At 38.4% G+C, this 15423-nt stretch overlaps 1 protein-coding gene and 1 long non-coding RNA gene across 2 annotated transcripts; one reads left to right on the top strand and one right to left on the bottom strand.

Moving 5' to 3' along the window:
• Positions 1 to 1254: 1254 nt before the first annotated feature.
• f2r (coagulation factor II (thrombin) receptor) lies at positions 1255 to 14216 on the top strand. The gene is made up of 3 exons (XM_059550188.1): positions 1255 to 1469; positions 2627 to 3393; positions 13747 to 14216. The coding sequence occupies exons 1-3, from the start codon at positions 1400 to 1402 to the stop codon at positions 14167 to 14169; spliced, it is 1260 nt and encodes a 419-aa protein (XP_059406171.1). The 5' UTR covers positions 1255 to 1399; the 3' UTR covers positions 14170 to 14216.
• On the bottom strand, positions 6747 to 12986 carry LOC132141037 (uncharacterized). The gene is made up of 3 exons (XR_009433867.1): positions 12902 to 12986; positions 7643 to 7742; positions 6747 to 7118 (listed from the first exon to the last, which is right to left on the bottom strand). It is a non-coding gene; the product is annotated as an uncharacterized LOC132141037 (long non-coding RNA).
• Positions 14217 to 15423: the final 1207 nt, after the last annotated feature.

Below are 15423 nucleotides of genomic sequence, written 5' to 3'. Positions count from 1 at the left end.
CGCTAGACCCTGAGCACCCCAGGCATCTGAGCTTCTCTTAAAATGATGTTGAAAACAACACAACCTGTGTTGAGGACAACACATTTTGTGTTACTTTTTACTTAACAAGGTGTTATTTCTGCTAATTTTCTACACACCAATGTGTTATCATTACACAATTTGTGTCAATTACGTACACGAAATGACACAAGCTGTGTTAAAATAGTCAAATGAACACATCCTTTTTGAAATGGAGACGTAACGTAACGTGAATGTCGAAGTCAATAAAATTTTTACAGTTACCTTGATAAATCATATTATTATTTAAGGGCATTTAACTAAACATCAATAAATTCTGTTGTTTAATAAGAGAGGCGACAGATAGCAATGGTTACCACTTTGTCAAACCTGTTAACGAGCTGCAGCGTTTTATCAGACATCATGCCATTTGCAACCAATCAAACAAAGAAATAACAATATTCGTTAAAAACGAGTTCTCTCCAGAGAGCGAGGGACAAACTTACCAAAGTGTGTGAGGAGAATTAAAAATCATTTGTGAAGCACTAACGTTAACTATCAGACGCGGTTGCTGCCTTGTTCAACACTGCCTCTCGGGCCAAACGGAAAGTACCAGCACACAGTAGAGGTCGCTAACTAAATGCACATTTGACCGTCTAAAAAAATAACAGTAAAATACATTTGACAACTGATATTTGACAATTTCGAATAAAAAATAAACCAAAATACCTGACGTGTGCATCCAAGTCGTCCATCGATGGAAAAAGAGGCGCGAACTTGCTTCTTGAGGCGCGGAGTGACGTTGCAGCAATGTGATTGAATGATAATTAACACATATTGTGTTGGACACACTGTGTTGTTTCTCTCTCTCTTTATCCTTTTCTTTTTTCACATGATCAACTTAAAATTACACAAAATGTGTTAATATAGCCATAACACAAAAAATTTGTTATTAATTAACACATCATTTTTGAGAGTGTACGATATTTCAACGATATATATATCGTTGGAAAGATTTAATTACAATTAAATCTAATCTAATCTGGACAAACTATATATAGTTTGTCCAGATTAGATTAGATTTAATTGTAATCTAGTGAAGTAAATGTAGGCGTCCCGTATACGGGACAGGGTGACAGTTAAGTAACTTAAAATAACAACACCCTTAATAATATCTACTTTAAGGTTTTTATCAGCTAGTCAAGGCCTCCCTTGTGTTAAGTAGGCGTTGACATGCACGCACAGACAGCGGAGTGAATTTATCACCTTCCACCAGTCTTTCCTGAAGTCTGAGGACTGCTGTTGAGCTCATGCTCTTTCACCGAAAAAGTCTTTGCCTATTTTATTTAGTATTTGCGCTTTTATTCATCATTTTTGAGCTGCACAGTTTGATTGAGTCGTGATGTTGTGGATTGTGGTGTTGATGGGGCTGCTGGCTGTGGAGGGCTCTGCGGCTGCGCTGCCCAAGAACGGTAAGACATTTACCGCCTGTCTCTGCACATGACACAGGCTCAAATATGATGAACTTCAGTAACATACAGTGCTTTGGCGAGAGTTGCAAATGTGAACTTAAAAATAAAATAAAAAAAATTCTAAAAAATTTAAATTCTTTAAAAATAAATTCTTATAATCTTAATTCAAGTGATGAAGGATTCTGAATGTCTGACAATAATGAGTGTTGAGTCCTACAGAAAGTTTAACCTTGCCTGGTTTAAATGTTTCAAAAATGATTAATGGTTAAAAGCATTCATTAGAAATATAGAAAAAATAATTTGAAGCAGTTGACTGTAATCATATAAAGTAATTGAAGTAGTTACACTACTTATTACATTTTAAACAGGCTCATTTGTAATCTGTAATCCATTACATTTCCAGACACTGTTCGGCATTTCATTTGGTACACCATTTCTTTTTAAGGCAAGACTGCTTGGCCGACAGTGTTCTGTAAAGTAAGGTGTAGTTGAAATATTATGCTGAACGCATAAGTATTTATTAGCGTTTTTGGTAGCCTTATGATTTGCATTTCAAATAACAGGAACAACTAAAAATCATAAAAAGCTTAAAACCTATATTTATTGATTATATATATATATATATATGTGTGTGTGTGTACTGTATATATATATATATATATATATATATATATATATATATATATATATATATATATAAAATGAAAAATAAAGTTCAGTAGACAGTACAGTAAATGAATAGCAATTTAACAAACTAAAAATTTAACAGTAATTGATTTTAATTTATGTTGAAACCATGTCGCCTAGTGTCCCAGAGTGGCAATAGATTATTTATTATTTGCAGTATATATATATATATATATATATATATATATATATATATATATATATATATATATATATATATATATGTGTGTGTGTGTGTGTGTGAAAAGTATATATATATATATATATATATATATATATATATATATATATATATATATAAACAGATTAATCCAACAAAATTGTCTATGCTGGTTATTTATTTATTTATGTAGCCTATGCTGGCTGGGAGGAGGCATTAGACTAATATTTATAAATAGGCTATATAATTAAAGTATACTCATTAAGGGATTATTATTTTAAATAGTTTAATTATGTGCTTCTCCTTCCAGAATCGTTTATTCGGACATTTTCTGGTTTTTTCCTCACCGTCACCGATGAGCCAATTGATTTCCTGGAGGTGCTGGAGGAGGCCAGCGGCTCTGACTCGGGTCCATTCTCCAAACCCAACAAAGATCAACACCACTATGTGGTTAAAAACACGTATCACATCTCTCCGGAGGCCTCCAGCTTCCTCACAGGCCGCTTGTTGACCGCGGTCATCCCAACAATATACATTCTAGTGTTTATCATCAGTGCTCCTTTAAACCTCCTGGCGCTGGTCATGTTTGTGCGCAAAGTGAGACCTAAAAAAACAGCGGTGATTTATATGATCAATCTGGCTTGCGCCGACCTTCTGTTTGTCTTGGTGCTCCCGTTTAGGGTAGCCTACCATTACAATGGAAATAACTGGATATACGGGGCAGGAATGTGTCGCTTTGTCACGGCCGCTTTCTACTGCAACATGTACTGCTCCGTGCTGATGATGATGTGCATCAGTGTTGACCGTTTTATGGCTGTCGTTTACCCGATGCACTCGCTCACCTGGCGCAGTCCGCAAACCGCGTCCGTCTTGTGCGCCGCCATGTGGCTTCTGTCCATCGGCGGTGTGACGCCTTTGCTAATTTCCAATCAAACCATTTACCTACCTGACCTGGGCATTACCACCTGTCACGACGTACTTGACCTCCACCACCTCCGCGAGTATTACCTGTACTTCTTCCCCGTCATCTCTTCGCTTTTCTTCTTCATCCCGCTCATTTTTAGCACCGTCTGCTACGTCCCAGATAGCAAAATTGTTCCGGGCCTTTTATGGCCCAAACTCTGTTTTTAGTTTTGGCAATCATACCGCCAGGAATGCAGGGCCAAAACTGGCCCAAAGACTTTTGCCAAAAGCACACCAGAAAGCTGCCAGAAAAATGCCAATGCCTTACCAAACGAGAGCCAGAAGACTCGAAATTGGCCCATATTCATGCCATAATGTCGCCATTGAAAAGCCAGATGTCTCCCGAGCACAGGCCACAACTCTGCCAGATTATTTTAAAACAACTAATTTTGGCCCATATTTAATATCTGCGCCCAACAGCAACCATGCAATTCAAATAATAATCAAACCAAGAAATCATAACTGCTGAAAATTAGTGTTTATTTTCAAGTCAACATAAACATATGACCTAAATAGGTAAACATTTACAATTATTCATTTTTTTATACAAATAAAATGTAAGAAAATAAAATGTAAAAACATTAAAAAAAACACAAAACAAAAAAAAAAACAGTTGTGTAAACCATGAAATATTATAAATGAAACCAAGAAACCATGAAACTTATGAATAGTAATGTTAAAGGGTTAGTTCATCCAATAATCAAAATTATGTCATTAATAACTCACCCTCATGTCGTTCCAAACCCATAAGACATCCATTCATCTTCGGGACACAGTTTAAGATATTTTAGATTTAGTCCGAGAGCTCTCAGTCCCTCCATTGAAGCTGTGTGTAGTCTACAGTCCATGTCCAGAAAGGTAAGAAAAACATCAAAGTAGTCCATGTGACATCAGAGAGTCAGTTAGAATTTTTTGAAGCATCGAAAATACATTTTGGTCCAAAAATAGCAAAAACTACGACTTTATTCAGCATTGTCTTCTCTTCCGTGTCTGTTGTGAGAGAGTTCAAAAAACTGCAGTTTGTTATATCCGGTTCGCAAACGAATCATTCGATGTAACCAGATCTTTTTGAACCAGTTCACCAAATCGAAATGAATCGTTTGAAATGGTTCGCGTTTCCAATACGCATTAATCCACAAATTACTAAAGCTGTTAACTTTTTTAATGTGGCTGAAACTCCCTCTGAGTTAAAACAAACCAATATCCCGGAGTAATTCATTTACTCACAACAGTACACTGACTGAACTGCTGTGAAGAGAGAACTGAAGATGAACACCGAGCCGAGCCAGATTCACGAGTCAAGAACCGTTTCTGTCAGACGCATCTGATTCGAGAACCGAGGAGGGCAATCATCGCAAATGAAGTCATTACGTCGAGCACAAAAGAACCGGTGAACCGTTTTCTTTAACCGGTTCTTGACTCGTGAACGAGTCAGTCTATTGTTCGTTATCTGGCTCGACTCGGTGTTCATCTTCAGTTCTCTCTTCACAGCAGTTCAGTCAGTGTACTGTTTGAGTACATGAATTATTCAGGGATATTGGTTTGTTTGAACTCAGAGGGAGTTTCAGCCACATTAAAAAAGTTAACAGCTTTAGTAATTTGTGGATTAATGCGTATTGGAAACGCGAACCATTTCAAACGATTCATTTCGATTTGGTGAACTGGTTCAAAAAGATCCGGTTACATCCAATGATTCGTTTGCGAACCGGATATAACAAACTGCAGTTTTTTTTAACTCTCTCACAACAGACACGGAAGAGAAGACAATGCTGAATAAAGTCGTAGTTTTTGCTATTTTTGGACCAAAATGTATTTTCGATGCTTCAAAAAATTCTAACTGACTCTCTGATGTCACATGGACTACTTTGATGATGTTTTCTTACCTTTCTGGACATGGACAGTAGACCGTACACACAGCTTCAATGGAGGGACAAGCTCTCGGACTAAATCTAAAATATCTTAAACCGTGTTCCAAAGATGAACAGAGGTCTTACGGGTTTGGAACGACATGAGGGTGAGTTAGTAGTTACATAATTTTGATTATTGGGTGAACTATCCCTTTAAAGTGTGGCCAGAAACGGGCCAAAGTGAAATGTATATGTGTGTGTGCTTGACTTCGTGTTGGTGTGTGCCTGACGTTATGTGTTGATGTGTGCCTGACTATGTGTTGGTGGGTCGCTGGTGGTGGAGGACTGTGCTTCTCCTCCTCCTACCCCCCTCTCGATCGCCAGCCAAATAAAACCAACGCCTCAACCATTGCTCCACCTCCTGGTTCGTTGATTCTCTGCATCCAGGATTTCTTCGAATGGCTTCTAGAAACAATTAAAAGATATCATGGCAGGTTTCAGAGTTTAAATATAAGACTTTTTAAAGACAAAGTAAAGACAGGCAATGCCATTTAAACTTAAATTTCATTTAGGCCTTTAAGTTAAGTCCCATTCTTCTGTTGACTTTGTGTTACAGACTTAAGGGGAAGGGATAGCATAATTTGTTCATTGTACAGTTTCTTTACCACTATTGAGTTAAAAAGACCCAGACCTTACAAAAGAGAAGTATACATAGCCTGACAAGCCAGACTATATCATAATGTGTAGTCTGACCACCAACGATAGACTAACACCCCTTTCACACACACAAAAACAAAGACATTTCTCTGCATTTATGTCCTTTGTTAACAAGCAAAGATTTGCCTCTAAAAACGGTGGCCATTACACTTTAGCCAAGAGCCTTTATTCACTCTGTATTGAGGGGTGGCAGCTTATCGAAGTGACTACGAAGCTGGTAAATGAACCTTAAAATGTTGCCTGGTACATCTAATCAACACTTTTACCTGTAACAACATTCTTGACTTCTAGGCCCTGAAATGATGTTTTGCCATGGAGGCCTGTCCAATTGATTTTGCAGGCCAAGTCGTTCTGAAGAAGCATCTTCATGACCCTCCACACAGTGTCCTTGAGGGTCACGCCCCCAGCCAGGCCCAGTGTCAGCACCTGGAGAAAAGAAAATGTTTTGAAAATAGGATTGTTCATTGCGGAGAAACCAAAAAAAAAAAAAAGTTCAGAAAAAATATCTGGTCCAACTACTAATGATAAAAGTAATTTTTACCAAGTCCTTTCTCCTCTCTGGGTTTGTCTTAATGTCGCGGTCCAGCGCCAAAAGAGCCTCAGCATCCCTCAACGGCAGGAAACTTCCGTCCATTTGTTGTCCATGTGGTGTAGGTGTAGAAGATAGATCCTGAACAATCCGCAGCAGATTTCTTTGCATATCACACATCACCTCCTGCTTGGCAATGATCTCTCGTAGTAATGCTGAAACCAGAACATTTTAAAAACGGCCAGCTGTAACATAGAAATGTATTGTAAATGGAAATAGAGCAGAAGGTCTCACCAGACTGCAGGTCCATCTCAGAAGCAGCATGAGGGGCAAGAGGGAATGGCTCAGGAGTTCCATGGTGGCAAGACGATTGAGAGAGAAGATGGTAGGATGGCTCAGGAGTTCCATGGTGGCGAGACGATTGAGAGGGAAGATGGTAGGATGGCTCAGGAGTTCCATGGTGGCGAGACGATTGAGAGAGAAGACGGTAGGATGGCTCAGGAGTTCCATGGTGGCGAGACGATTGAGAGGGAAGATGGTAGGATGGCTCAGGAGGTCCAAGGGCGTGAAACGGCTGCAGAGAGGCAAGTTGACTAGCTGGCGGAGATATTTCATCTGATGATGAAATGGCATTACGCAACAGTGACGGAAGAGGTGGAATGGATGGCACCTTAGGGAGGACTGGTTTGCGCTTCACAGGCTCCTCATCAGACTCCTCCTGACTCGAGAGGAAGCGCTGGTTTGGTCTTTGAAAAGAGAAAACAAATTATTTACAACCCTACAGCCATGTAAGGCCCATTTACACTGCCTACTATGAAGAGACCCATCTATGAATAAAACTCTATAAAACTTGTGGGGTAAATTAAATCCCACAGTTATGGATTCTCACCAACTACCCCACATACTATTTTTTTCAGTGATACTTCTTACAGAAATTTGGCAACTTAAATGCTTCGATCTTTTTACATGCCTTAGTTTAAAGACAAACATTATATAAACATTATATGTGGTGGCGCAGTGGATAAGACACACGTCTTTAGTGTGAGAGACCCGGGTTCGAATCCACTGTGAGACACCAATGTGTCCCTGAGCAAGACACTTAACCCCTAGCTGCTCCAGAGGCGTGCAACCTCTGACATATATAGCAATTGTAAGTCGCTTTGGATAAAAGCGTCAGCTAAATGAATAAATGTAAATGTAAATATAGACAAACTGAGCAAAATCTGAGTGCAACACACATTATCCTGGATTCAGCAGATTTGCGACATACTTGGTTTTTCTTTTTTTTGGCCTCCCCTCCTCTGCTTCTGACTGGAGGTCTGTGTCATCTTCTGCCTGGCGAAGTTTCAACCTTGCCTCACTAAAGCTATCTGTCAAGAATGGGAACCAAGTGAAAAACAAAGCTTTACCCAAACCGGTATTGGTGTTGTGAGGTAAGATCATGATTGTAATATATTAAATAATTTGGTTCTTGTAATGTCTGCATCCCAGTGTCAACTTTACATTACAAAAAACAAATATACACTTAATGACACCAGTCATAAACGTAAGTGTCATTAAAGTTCATGATGTGCGTCATGCTAATAAGGCTCACTCTTATGTAGACACTTTAAAATCAAGTGTTACCGTTACATTTAAATTTTAAGAAATACATAAAAAAGGTGGCTTAATTTAGTCTTGAACCATGAACAATGGATTAAAGTGAACACTCACTTGCTTTGTAAAGAACCCTGATGTCATAACTTGTCCAGGTCTCCTTAGGCATCTCACAGTTCTTGATGGCCTTCAACATGGCATCGGGTTTGTAGTTTGGCCATTTACAGACCTCTCCTTCCACCCACACACCTGGCACCACCTCCACTTCATGTGTCTTAATGAAGCTCACTATGAAATACACTGAGGGTTGGGGGGGGGGGGGGGGGGGAATTAAAAGTTATTTTTGATGTAAAAGGGGAATGACAACAAAACTGCCCTGTTCCCCATATGGCATCCTGAAATATTTTAAGACAAATTTAAGACTTTCTGAAGACAAATTTGACACAACAAAAACTCCTACTTCTTGAGAATCAACTGGGTAATGAAAGAATGTCCCCATCTTTGCAAATTCACGGTAGATGATGTACTCCTGGCCTTTATAGACAATAATATTTTCCACCAAAGCAACAATCTGATTGATTCTAACACAATTGTCTCCTTCTGTAATTCTAAAGTGCACATCATTCACTACCAGTTCTCTGAATTGAAGAACATCCCCTTCAAACAAGTCAGGTACAGGCCCATTTCTATGCTCTATATTTACTTGCGTTTTTGGCCACTTAACTTCAATGCTATGTTTTTGGTTGTGAACTTCAGACACTCTACGGATCACTTGAGTTAGAGGGCTGTGTGGTTTCCTGATCATTTTTTTTAATGTACACAGGTAATTTTCAAATGGAAACCCAGAGATCACATCTAAATGACCATGAATCTTTACATCATCACTAAGATGAATCAACCCATGTACATTGTAGACAACAAACTCAGGACCATACAGTTTACTGAAGTGCTCCACAAATGACACAAGCAACCTTTTCGCAAAACCATTCAGAGCTGAACAAAGGTGGGGATTGGCTAAAATCGAGATGGCAACTGACAGCAGCATGAAGTTGTTATACATTTCCTCAGGTAACACACCCCTAAGAACAAGAGGACCGGTGTACAGAAGGAACTGCCTGAGTTCGGTTGCCTTCCATCTTAGTCTTTCTGCCAGACTCCTTGGCTTCCTAGCAAATTCAACTGGGACAAATGCCTTCAAACTTACCAGCTTTTCAGAGATCTCCTGCATGTCACGACCCGAACGACGACACCGAAGAGGGCCAGCACTGCCAAACCACAAATCTAAGAGCCTCCTCATTACTCCCAAACAAACCAAATGCATATAATCATGAGGAAACTGACTGACCATACCGATACCAGTTTCAAGTAGAGGGGAAACTGCTATGTGATGTTCCTCATCTGTGCCCCTCGCAAATGACTCATCAGTCCTATCAGGAGCACTTACCTCTGGGAATGTCATGCGGTGACTAGCATAAACACCTGGCTGTAAACACTTATCACATCCTGCATAACCTGAATGGCCTTTCACCTGTTTGATAAAGGCTCTAGCAGGAGCATCACAAATGACTGAACTTACCTTCAGAAACAAGGTTTTTGAGCCTATGACAAATCCCTCTCTGAGCATTGTCAATTCTTGAACAAGGGCACCAAGATACTCCTGCAATGAAGTGGGTTTAGTCTCACCACAGAACAAAGCAATTAACAGTGGCCTGCTGGAGACATAATCTTTGTGACGCAACATGCCTAACACTGGCCAGAACTGAGTCGACGAGCTCTTAAACAGCGGCAATCCATCAAAATTAAGCTGCAACATGAAAACATTTCTATCTGGAAATTTGGACAACAAATACTCAAATGTTTTGCGAAACATGTTCAAAATACCAAAATAGAAAAACACCCCACCAGCCAACCTTTCCAGAGTGTACCTGGTTGCCGTTTTTAAAAGGGTTCTCCCATCCTTTGGAAGAAAGGGGTGATGCACTCTAAGGATGCACAGAAGAGCAGACAATGCCACTAATGATACACCATACTCAACAGCCCAGTCAGACAGAGCAGTGGACAAATCTAAAGGAGGAGAAATCTCATCATCCCCCTCATCATCTTCAGAGACCTCATCCTCACTCACCTCAGTGTCCACAACTTCGCCAAAGTCACTACTTACCATCTCACTGGCTCTACGACACCTGTGCAAAGACTTCTTTGTACCTCTAAAATTCTGTCATTTGTCCTTTTTATGGCTCGCTTGCGCATGTTACTCCACTGGGACCGCTCCATTGTGAACTGTGGAAAACCAAACACAGACATTTGTTAATGCTACTGATTTAGAGAAAAAGGAGAAGAAAGCTCTACATGCCTCTCTTAAACAGTGTATGTCCCAAGTAGTCTAGGCTGTACTGTAGGGTAAATCTTAGTCACATAATAAACAACTCCACTGCTCATTTGATTTATCTGTATTGAAATTTGAAATCAAATCTTTCAAATTTCAATAAACATACGCTTATCAAGGCATACAATGTTACACTCGCCAAATAAAACAGCTCCATTCAATAATACTTATAAAAGGTAATGAAAAATATTTCCTGTTGAAGCCTGCAGCTTATTGATAATTTTATTGCATGTAAAAATCTGTCAGGCTCAATTGTGGAATAAGATAGAAACCGTGCAATGAATACGGGAAAGACATTTTTTTTGTTGGATAGGCTAAAAACAAAAACGTCCGGACTTTGACGCAATTGGATAGCACCATGACTGTCATCGGTTTAGCGATCTTATACCACCTATATCAGATACGCCGATGTGATCGGCTCCTGGCATTACAAGTGGCAAAAGAAATGTGCATCATTATTCACTGCCAGAGTGTCTCACAGAGACAATTAAAAGTGCTCTTGTGAGAACTCTGGAGTTTCCAGGGTACAAGAAGGCTGTTGTACATCGATTTTTAAACAACGCAAACTCATAGCTGCCAACTTTTAAGTTTTGCTTGAAGTGAGATATTGTTGTTGGGATATAAAAAAAAAAATCTTGCATCACAATAAGTGTATTGTGATTGTCAAAACATTTTAGTATCTAAACTGAATTTTATTAGGTTTAGTGACAACATCTGGTAAGCTACGTTTTTTATTATTGCTTGAAGCAAATTTAAGCATTTCAGTTAAATTCTTGTGATTTGATTTAATATTGACTAATTTGGATAAATATTAGGTACTCAAGATAGGCATACATTTTTCTCAATAAAAAAACTCACTTAATACTGTAAACATACTGATAGCCTTATCAGCTGGTATCAAAACTAATTCAAATTAGATATAATGCGTTTTTATTATAATAACATTATCTAATGATACAAGTAAAAATATAATAAATGTGTAATATAATAGGCTACACATATTTAGCTAAATACTCTATAGCTCTTTTTTTTTAGCCAACTAACGTACTATGGCCTATATTATGGTCATTAAATTGCTTTCCTGAGGTAGAATAAATGTTATGTGACAATTGTTCTCCAGCTGTTTTATTGACCCTTTCCATAAAATTTACAGAATCTGAGATTTTTTTAATATATATATCATAAGTAAGCTGCTTGGTCTAGTCTGTCGGTCTCCATGTCCTCTTCGCTTCATGATTTTTCTGTGAGTGAGAAAATGGATGTGTAGTGTGAGAGCGTGTGAAAAGTGTTAATAGCGTGTGTCTCACGGTGAATGCGTGAGAGCTCAAGCGTAGACTTCGCCTGATCTCATGCAGGAAAGGTTTTTTTTTAAAGCCCAACACTAATGCTGTGTTCACAGGGGGGCTTCTGCCAGCTGAGTTCACTCAGCATTTTCAACCGCCACTTTATTCGGATAATTTTCTAAATATTACTGTTATCGTGTCATGAAATGTAGTTTTAAAAGTATTTCAGGCGAGAATGTAGTTGTTTTAAACTCAAATATGCGATTTATTTAGAAAGACAGTGTCTATTTAAAAACATGTGTTTCGCCGATTTCGGAGATGAGCTCCATGCCATCAGCGGGAGCTCAGAGCTCAAGTATCCGCCGAGAGTGGCTCTGATGTCTCTTTAGTGGTTCAAGTTAAAATATAATTTGTTTGGGGTAAAACGAAACGTTTCTTATCTTTGGCCTTTATTCAATTAATCTATGTTATATTATATATATATATATATATATATATATATATATATATATATATATATGTGTTATATTAATATGTTATATGTCTTTTTTATTCCTGTCTCTATAGAAAAATGAACTTTTGTAATATAGCTCTGGTTGACTGCTCACTGATAACATCAGTCGTTCCTCCTTGTTGAATGAGTGGAGAAGGGTATTCAGAACTAGACGCGCGAATGAGGCGAATTCGCGTCTTCCGCGCTAAACGCCTCATTCGCGCCGCGAGACCTCCAGACACGCGTAAACGCGCCTTTGCTTTGACTTAACATTTAAATCATTCGCGCCAGACGCTCTATTCGCGTTTGGTGTGAACACAGCATAAGTGGAAAACATGTAAAACTCAAATTTAGAATAAGGCTGGCGCATCCCTCATGTACACTAGTTGGCAGAATGAAGCGGGAAAATGTCTGCCTCCTGCATTCTTTCGGTGACCAACAGACAGAACGACGGCGCCATCTTGACCACGCCATGCGGTGTGATAGACACGAAGTAGTGGCTTTTATACGGATTTTTTCAAACAACCATTGAAAAATCGAAAAATTTGCTATTATAATACAAATAAACTGCCTATCCATACGCCATATGCAATTTTCTCATCAAATTCCTGTCATCTAAAACTGCCATGACAATCTGCCTGGTGCTCACGAGGGCACGTTAACGTTAGGGCGCGAAAAAAAATCTACTTAGCAGATAAAAGACGTTTACATAGCCAATGCAAAAAAAAGCAAAATAGAACAAGAGTTAAAAACATACAGAACACAACTTACCTTACTTTTACTTGGCTCTTGATAGTCACCGGTGAAATCTCTGTCAGAAAATGTACAGGAACATTTGGTTTGGTCAATAGAAACGGGCTCGGTTAGCTCTGACGCTTAGGTCTGGTAACATCACAAATATTCAAAAACCGGGACAGTTATGCTTCTCATATAATAACATATCATACTTAACCTATACAACAGGAAATATAATTAGGTAACTGGCTATTAATGGAATTACTGAAAAATAAATCATAGTTCAGCTTAAGCAACACACTTTACCTCAACGCAGTTCTGTGTCTGAGGATGAGAACTGTCCGACTCCGTTTAAAATGGCGCGACAGCAAGGTCAAAGGGTAAATCATAAATGTGTTAATAAGTTTGTTTTTTCATACTTAAATATCATGTATAAGTTTTTGTTTTATTATATCAAGTTAATTACGGTCATACATTTTACTTTACATACATTTTAAATATGATTTCAGTAAAATTGATTTATTATTAAATTAATAACCGTGTAATTTCATAAAGTTATGACAAACACAACCTTGTATATTAGAGGTTATATATATATATATATATATATATATATATATATATATATAAATAATGATAAAACTGGAGAGGAAATACTTGTTTAAGTCATTTCACAATCACTCCCACAACAGCAACTGAAAAATACGTTGAATCTGGCACGTTTCATATTTGCCAGAAGAGAGCCATAAAATAATGCCCCTCCCTCCACCACCTCAAGCTGCGCCACCACCGATTCCGGGACTCTTCAGGGTTGCCATCCATTTGCCAACAACGTACACAAACCAAACAAATGCCAGAAGAATCCAGAAAAGGCCCGGAAGATTTTGCTATCTGGGGTGCGCATCATCCAAGCCTTGTGCGCGGCCAACGTGGAAAACCGCGCGAAAAAAACGCGGGCCGTATTTATGGCCGTAACGGTCTTTTCTGTTTTCGTCATATGCTTCGCGCCCACAAACGTCATCCTGATGTCGCATTATGTACAGTTCGTGTACAAGCACAGCGACGACGCGTCCTACGCTGGGTACTTGGTGTCCACGTGCATAGGGAGCATCAGCTGCTGTCTGGACCCCCTCATGTACTACTTCGGATCTTCTCAGTGCCAAAAACAGATTCTCGCCTTTCTCAAGTGCCAGGGCGCGTCAGGCGTCGAGAGGAGCGCACAGTTCACCAGCACCACCAGATCAAGCAAGCTAGAGAGTTTTAAAAGCAGCGTGAGCAGCCAGTACCGGAAGCTGATGGCATGAGCAGACTTCTTTTAAACGCGTTTTGAGAACTTTGCAATTGGTCAGGAGGTCTTGGTCTTTAGTCAAGGTCAAGGTCAAGGCCTTGTTTTATCAGGACCAGCTCATGACATTTAGGATGGGTGGAGTTGATTGCACTCCATCATAACATTTCCAAGAACATCCAAATAACTATGGCACTTAAAGAGTTTATATGCTTTTATATAGGCTAATCTCTGCTAATGTATAGATTCTTTCTTTATTTTTGTATTCATTTATTACCATGTCAAAAAGCTATATTCTTGCCAAAAATGCATGCATACATATCAGATACTTAATGCTTTGTAAAGGGAAACATTACAGTTGTATGTTACTTTTTTTCTGTTCAAAATATTTATATTTTAAAGAAAATACTGTGGTTTTGAATTTTACATTCATCAAAAAATCCTGAAAAATGTATTGCAGTTTCCATAATACAAAGCAGCACAACTGTGTTTAGCATTGGTAATACTAAGAAATGTTTCTCCAGCACCCAATCTGCAGAATATAGAATGATTTTAGAATTTTTCTCTTTTCAATTTAATCTTTCCATCCCCAAACTTTGTAACGGGAGTGTAACAATGCAAATTATGTAAATAACGGCTTCAAATGTTGTTTAAATACCAACATATTTTGTGAACACTGATATGTGACCTTAGTCGCACAGGTTTATTTGTAGGGATAGCCATGGGTCAAAATGACCGATTTTACTTGCCAAAAATCATTAGGATAAGTAAAGATCATGTTTCATGAAAATATTTAGTCAATTTCCTACCGTAAATATATCAAAACTTAATTTTTGATTAGTAATATGCATTGCTAAGGACTTTATTTAGACATCTTTGAAGGCGATTTTCTCAATATTTAGATTTTTTTTTTTTTCAAACCCTTATTCCAGATTTTCAAATAGTTGTATTTTGGCCAAATATTGTCCTGTCCTAACAAACCATAAATCATACATTTATTCAGCTTTCAGATGATGTATAAATTTTATGATGATGTAAACAATTTTATTTTAAATATGTCCCTTCTGACTGGTTTTTGTGGTCCAGGGTCATGTTTACTGGTTCGTCTTGATCAAGCTTGTTAACCTGCTCAAATTTCATATCCAGCAATTCTTATTTGACCACCTACACAACAAGAATGTACTAGCATAATTAATTTATGGTGGCTTGAGGAGGTTTATTTTCCTCAAGAAAGGTTACATACACAAACACATATAAATGGTGAAAATGATTT

Source organism: Carassius carassius, chromosome 5 (assembly GCF_963082965.1).
Source record: "Carassius carassius chromosome 5, fCarCar2.1, whole genome shotgun sequence".
NCBI lineage: Eukaryota > Metazoa > Chordata > Actinopteri > Cypriniformes > Cyprinidae > Carassius > Carassius carassius.
Note: the sequence above shows the minus strand (reverse complement) of the source record. Positions and strands in the feature narration are given on the sequence as shown.

What these genes read in the sequence shown, in the direction of transcription:
- f2r (XM_059550188.1), top strand. Translation starts at nt 1,400, where the DNA reads ATGTTGTGGATTGTGGTGTTGATGGGGCTGCTGGCTGTGGAGGGCTCT. An exon ending in GGCTGCGCTGCCCAAGAACG is followed by an intron (nt 1,470 to 2,626) that starts GTAAGACATTTA and finishes TTCTCCTTCCAG; the next exon opens with AATCGTTTATTCGGACATTT. An exon ending in TTTTTAGCACCGTCTGCTAC is followed by an intron (nt 3,394 to 13,746) that starts GTCCCAGATAGC and finishes AAGGCCCGGAAG; the next exon opens with ATTTTGCTATCTGGGGTGCG.